Genomic DNA, 6000 nt, shown 5'->3' with positions numbered 1-6000 from the left:
GCTAGAAAAGGGTTTTTCTTAGTGTCCAAGACCCTCTTTGGGGTGGGTAGGGGTAAAAGAAAATCCTGCCTCTAAAATCAGGACTCATAATCCACATTTTCAGGATTGACACAAATAAGAAATATTGTAGGTGGCTTAGTGTGTATGTGGGATGGGTAGAGCAAAGGGAATCTTTCCTGACACCCTAGATCCTTTTGCATGAGATCAGCCAGATGAAAAAAGAAAGTTATTCTTAGCCATCTCCCCTCACCCCCAACTCCCACCCATGCCCCATCCCCTGCACACACTGATATCCAACTCACAATTGAGAAGAATGCGACTTAAGATTTTCATTGGACTCATAGTGTCTCAGGTGCTGGAGAAGGGCAGGGGGGTGGTGAGTTGCTCATCCTCGTGACCCAGAATATCTCCCCCTCCCTTTAATGATGAGCTTGCTTTTCTATAGGGCTTTCCTTTGATTCAAGGGAGGGGCCAACCAATGAGAGAGGAGCATGTTAGATTATTTTGGTGAAGGGCTCATGCCAGAAGGGTTTGCTTTTACTAGGTGCCAAGTGGCCCCAGCAACCAGTGTCTCCTGTACCAGCAGAAGCTCCAGAACTTTCATTTACTTGCCAGCCTCTGCTGCATCTTTGCCCACTGAACAGCCATGAGAAGGCAGCTCCGTTCCAGAAGGGCTCCGGCCTTTCCTCACAGTTATCGCTACAGACTTGTGAGTCCCAGGGAACAGCATTTTTTTTTTCTGCCTCTTTTTAGTGGGGTGGATTGGGGGTTGTGTAGGTCTTTGCTTGTGGCTGTCTTTCCTTGGGATGAACAAGAACAGGAAGTTTAAGGGAGCCCATAATTTCAAGAGTGAACAGTGACTCCCAGTACCCCATTTCACTCTAAATTTCTGGTTTAAAAGAGGAAGCCCCTCTTCCTATGGAAGAAAGATAAGGGAAGGGGAAGATGCCAGAGAATGAGAGGAAATTTTCTTGGGAGACTAGAATTTAAAAAGACCTTTGGGAGTCTGGGAGTAAAGGTTTTATTCTGACAGTAGGAAATTTAATCTAGAGAGAAGGGAAGGGAGAGAGGAAATGAAAGGCACCGCCTACCTAGACATCATGTCTCCAGAGCCCCTCATGTAAAGAAAGCTGCTGGGGCTCAGAGAATGAGTGGTTTCCAAGTTAGTAGACAAGCCTAAGTGAGAATGCAAGTTTTTTCACTTCTAATCTGTCTTTCCATTATGCTTGCAGTATGCAACCCCACAACCCTCTGACACTCCACCACCCATTGCCATCCTGCCTGCCACCCTGCCCTGACCAACACACACACACACATGCCCCTTTGAGGTCACCATTTACTATTTATCTCCAGGGTGCATTACAAATTTCTTTGAACCCAAAGTTTCTTTGCATTTACTTTGCTATAATTCATTAATATATGCCACACATAGTGCTTTTTTTTGAAAGAAGATGTATTCTGAAATCTCCCCCAAAGAGGACTGTGATCTGAACCCCAGGAGGAAACAAAGCTTAATCCGTTTTTCTTCAGGAATGGCCACTTATTTAATCAGGGAGTTAACTGAAGACTGTCAAGAGCCAGCAGAGGAAAACATGAATTCTTCTAACCTCATATCCACCTACAAAGGGCTTCCCCTAACTTTCCAGCCACAATTTGTAGAATCTTTCTTTTGACATCCCAAAGTTCTTTCCAGCTCTTAGAGCAGTCACAATCTGTAGGGCATATATAACTGTTCCTTACTTGACTTCTTTTCTAAGTAATGTTTCTAAGGTGTTGTATATCATTTCAATGATTTGTCAACTGGCTTGGATCTTCTTGCTTTTTAATTTTTTATTTTTCAATTCATTCAATATTATTCTGTATTAGTTTCAGATGTACAGCATAGTGGCTAGACAATCATGTACTATACAGAGTGGTCCTCCGCAATACTTTAAGTACCCAACGGGCCACATCCATAGTTATATGATATTATTGACTATAATCCCTATGCTGTACTTTACATCTCCATGACTGTTTTGTAACTACCAATTTGTACTTCTTAACACCCTCACCTTTTTCACCCAGTCCCCCAAACTCCCTCTCCACTGTCAACCATTGGTCTGTTCTCTGTGTCTATGAGTTTGTTTCTATTTTGTGCTGGTTTGGATTTTCAGTGCATCAGGGGATCTTGCTCTTTATAGAGAACATTTAATCAAATTTAGAAAGAAATGATTTGATGCAGTGAATAATCGTGTGCTAATTTCTCTTTTAAAATTAACCAGTCACTCAAACATTTACAGGGTATTACTCAATGCAGGACAAAAATTTATCCTTTGGGTCACACTGTTTGTTTTTATATTTGTTTATATGTTCACATATTTAGAGTGCTCAAAATGGAGCCACCCTCTATGCTTCAAACTCTTCCCTTTTAGGGCAATATGATGGCCCCAGCACATACCCACTACTATATCCCAACACACTCACACTATCACATTAGGGACATGCCACTTTAGGAAACTGAGAAAAACAGACCCTCTCATTACCAAAGAATCCCCTATTGGATTCTGTTAAATAGTTGCATAAAAGCACCTCTCTTGTACATTGTGAGGTTCTCCTATACCTGGAAGCAATGGAGAGGAAAAAGATATGTAAGATTCTTGATTACTGAGGCCTCATGACAGCCAGGGGGAGGGAAATCAACTCTGAGAAGGTTAATTCTTCCCGCGAGGGTAAAGCTTTAATGACAAGCCATCTTTAATAAGATTCTCATAAGAGTTCATATCTACAAATAAGAACAGGCTGAGGCCAAGGCCAATTGCCTCCTCTGTGGAGCAAAAGTGGAGGGCAGGCATATAGGCAACAAGGTGAGGAAAGTTTGTTCAGGAAATATAAAGGGAATATAAATCCCTCCATGATGAAATGTAACACTTCAAATTCTCTGAGGTTCTCACTTGCAGTAGATTCTCTGGGGCCATGAAGAATCTACCCACTGCAGTTCACATGACTGCTGAGGTGAGAGCAATGAGTTTTGTGAGAACATGTCCCTAGAGTCAGGTAGTTATCATTGACATTTGTTTAGTACCCACCCATTACCCAGCTGTGGGCTGCACACTGTGGCAGGCCATCAAAGAGTTAGAAAATATGGACCCTGCCCCCTGGGTGCTCAGAATGTACTTTGGGAAGTCAAATGTGTCTATATATTCACACCCAAGTGAGATTTAAGAACATTTATATAATGGAGATTATTTTCCTAAGCCTTATACTATGTCAGAGTCAGAAATCCTCAATTATAAGCATATACAATATTTTTGGGAACACAGAATCTAACATATTTTTGTTCTCCATAAATCTGCTAAATCACCTTTTCACACCTGTGCTCAATGTGCTAGAAGAGAAACAATGTTGTCCAGGGTACTGAGAGACTAAATTTTGGGACTGACAACTCTATCATGAACTTGCTGTGTGGCTTTGTTTAGATTATCTTCCCTCTCTGAGCCTCAGATGGACAAGTGAATCTCCAAGGTCATTGTTAGTTCTGATACAGACTGTGATATAAATCTCTACATTTGAACAAATCAGAGAGTAATTCAAGAGTGCTTATAATCAAGAGCTAGATAGTGCTGGGCAGGCTGAATGATGAGAGTACAGCCTTATCACTCTACATCACTTTTACTGGTTTTGAACAATCCAATTTTCTGAGGCCCCTCCTCACTAATGGCAGAAAGTTTAGTTAAGTGTCCTCTAAATGGCCTTTGAGGAATCAGGCACGGAGGGGGCAGCAAGCAGCCCCTGGCCTCTATCATTTGACACATCCAACCCCAACAGGTGCACAGGCCTTGCCACTCTTCGGCTTTGGACAGCAGAGAGAAGGGAGGGCGACCTCATTTTCTGTTGCTGCAGTGAGCCTTGGCAGACCCACAAAGAGCAAAGATCCAACTGTCTGGTCTATGGCTGGGAGGCATTTGAAATACCATTTGGTGAATTCTGAGTTCTTTGTTTTGTTTTGTTTTGCTTGGTTTAATTTTCTTAGAACCACTCAGAGAAGATTACAGTTTCAGATCTCAAGTAATGGCTGTAATCAGTCAATCAACAAATATGTGCTGAGCACTTATTACGTGCCCAGATTTTTGCCTAGGGGTTTTGGGGCAGTGGAGACTAAAGAAATATCAGTTGGGGTTCCAGCCCTCATGTGGTCTATTCAACCAGGTTAAGGCAGAAAGAAGTTCCAGATCAAAGGAGTAGCAAATTTTCCCCCATCACTTGTTTCTGTTGGGAAGGCAGTCTAAGTTTTGAGAAGGGGGTCTAGCAGTTGGCCCCTCCACCCGATGTCTATCCAAGGCTATGTTTAGCCACAACTTGGGATGGTGATGTGGAGCAGCTGAAAGTGTTAGGTTAAAGCTAGTTTGGACTGAGAATTTACCATGATAGACACAAGTATCTGAAACTACTCCATCCTCCAGCATTGAGCTCAGCTCTGTCCTGACAAGTCAGACAAAGTGAAGCAGGAGGCCAAGGCCCCAGGACAGAGTAGTGAAACAAGCAGTCCTAGGGAAAGAGTTCAAATGCTTAAAGCTGAGAATAAAACTTATACTTCTATGGAAAGGACACTGGATAAAAATGGGTGATAGAAAGGATATTTCTTCCTTTGACAGAGAGAAAGAAAATATGCCACTTGTAACAATGGGTATGTTTATGGGAAAGTGAAAATTTGAAGCATTTCCAAATATTGAGTTGTTTTCCATTTATATTTGGCTGGTGGGATGTGCCATTGGAAATTTTTTTCAAAAGGGGGATTGTGTTTTGTCACTGTTCCAGGATGATCAAGATGAAGTGAACCAGAACTACTTAGCAGATGAAGAGGAAGAAGCAGAAGAAGAGGCCCGGGTGATGGTGGTACCAGATTTGGAGGAGGAGGAGGAGGAGGAAGAGGAGGGGAAAAAAGAGGAGAAAAAGGAGGAGGAAGAGGGTCAGGGTCAGCCAACAGGCAACACCTGGTGGCGGAAATTGCAGATCATGAACGAATACCTGTGGGATCCAGAAAAAAGGATGTTTCTGGCCCGAACAGGTCAGAGTTGGAGTAAGTCCCAGTTGTCCCACTGCCCCAGAAGGGTGTCCTTTCCTTTTGGGCTGGTGTCCAGGACTCCTTTACCATATGTTAGTTGGACTTGTCTGCAAAGTTCTCTTAGATATCACGTAAAAGGATCAATGCCTGGGAAATGCCTGTACTATAGCAGATCCCATCAGAACAAACTCCAAGTGGGTGAACAAACTTGACTCTATATCTGAAATCCACTTGGCTCAAAATCATTTACAATGCAGAGAGACAGTAAGAATGAGTTGGGAAACTACAGAAATTTTTTTGAAGTCTCAGCACTGTCACTTTCTATCTGTGTGACCTTGGGCTCATCATTTACCCTCACTGAGCCTCAATTTCCTCACTCACCAAATGAGGGAAATAATCCCTGCCTTGCCTCTCTCACAGGATCAGCCTGAGGCTCCAATAAGATATTACAATGATAAAGCTGAAAGTATTCCGAAAACTATTTCTAGGATATGAGACCTAAATCCCTGCTAACCTGACTGAGAATTTATAAAGCTTTATCATTTCACCTAGAAATGCCAGAGAAGGGGAGTCAGGAGGCCTGGCCCTGGCCCCAGCTTGTTGGCACTTTTCGCTCCCATGGTGTACACAGAGAAATTAGCTTTAAGGGGATCATCTCTAGAGATTAAGGCTGGACCCCCACATCACTTGATCAATGAGGGAATCACATTCCTTAGTATTTCCTCTTTGTACCACATGTTGCCACCACTTCCACTTTGCAATTTCCCCAGCACTCCTCTCCCAGGATCCTACTCACCTCTTGAACTATTAGTGTTGACTCTTCTCCTCAGGAGGTTTTGCCTGTGGTCAAATCCACACTTGCCACACTCTCTGTGCAGCCCAGAAAAAGAGCAGCTGCTGGTTTGGAGAAGAAAAAAAATAGAGGATGCCATGGATGAAATAAGACGTCCCTAGTGCCA

At 42.9% G+C, this 6000-nt stretch overlaps 1 protein-coding gene across 4 annotated transcripts in view; it reads left to right on the top strand.

Annotated features, from left to right (window-relative positions):
* The first annotated feature begins 517 nt into the window (after positions 1-517).
* Positions 518-6000, top strand: part of ATP1B4 (ATPase Na+/K+ transporting family member beta 4) — a 53611-nt gene continuing 48128 nt past the window's right edge. For 2 of the 4 annotated variants that reach the window (XM_054566680.1, XM_054566682.1), the window contains exons 1-2: positions 518-709; positions 4795-5044. In XM_054566680.1, coding sequence (XP_054422655.1) covers positions 647-709; positions 4795-5044 — 313 coding nt within the window. In that variant the 5' untranslated portion in view covers positions 518-646. Of the gene's footprint in view, positions 710-4794; positions 5057-6000 lie in introns of all 4 variants that reach the window. The other 2 variants (XM_054566679.1, XM_054566681.1) reach the window with 1 other exon arrangement.

Source organism: Pteronotus mesoamericanus, unplaced genomic scaffold, assembly GCF_021234165.1.
Source record: "Pteronotus mesoamericanus isolate MK-2021 breed Mesoamerican mustached bat unplaced genomic scaffold, CSHL_Meso_final contig_178, whole genome shotgun sequence".
NCBI lineage: Eukaryota > Metazoa > Chordata > Mammalia > Chiroptera > Mormoopidae > Pteronotus > Pteronotus mesoamericanus.
Note: the sequence above shows the minus strand (reverse complement) of the source record. Positions and strands in the feature narration are given on the sequence as shown.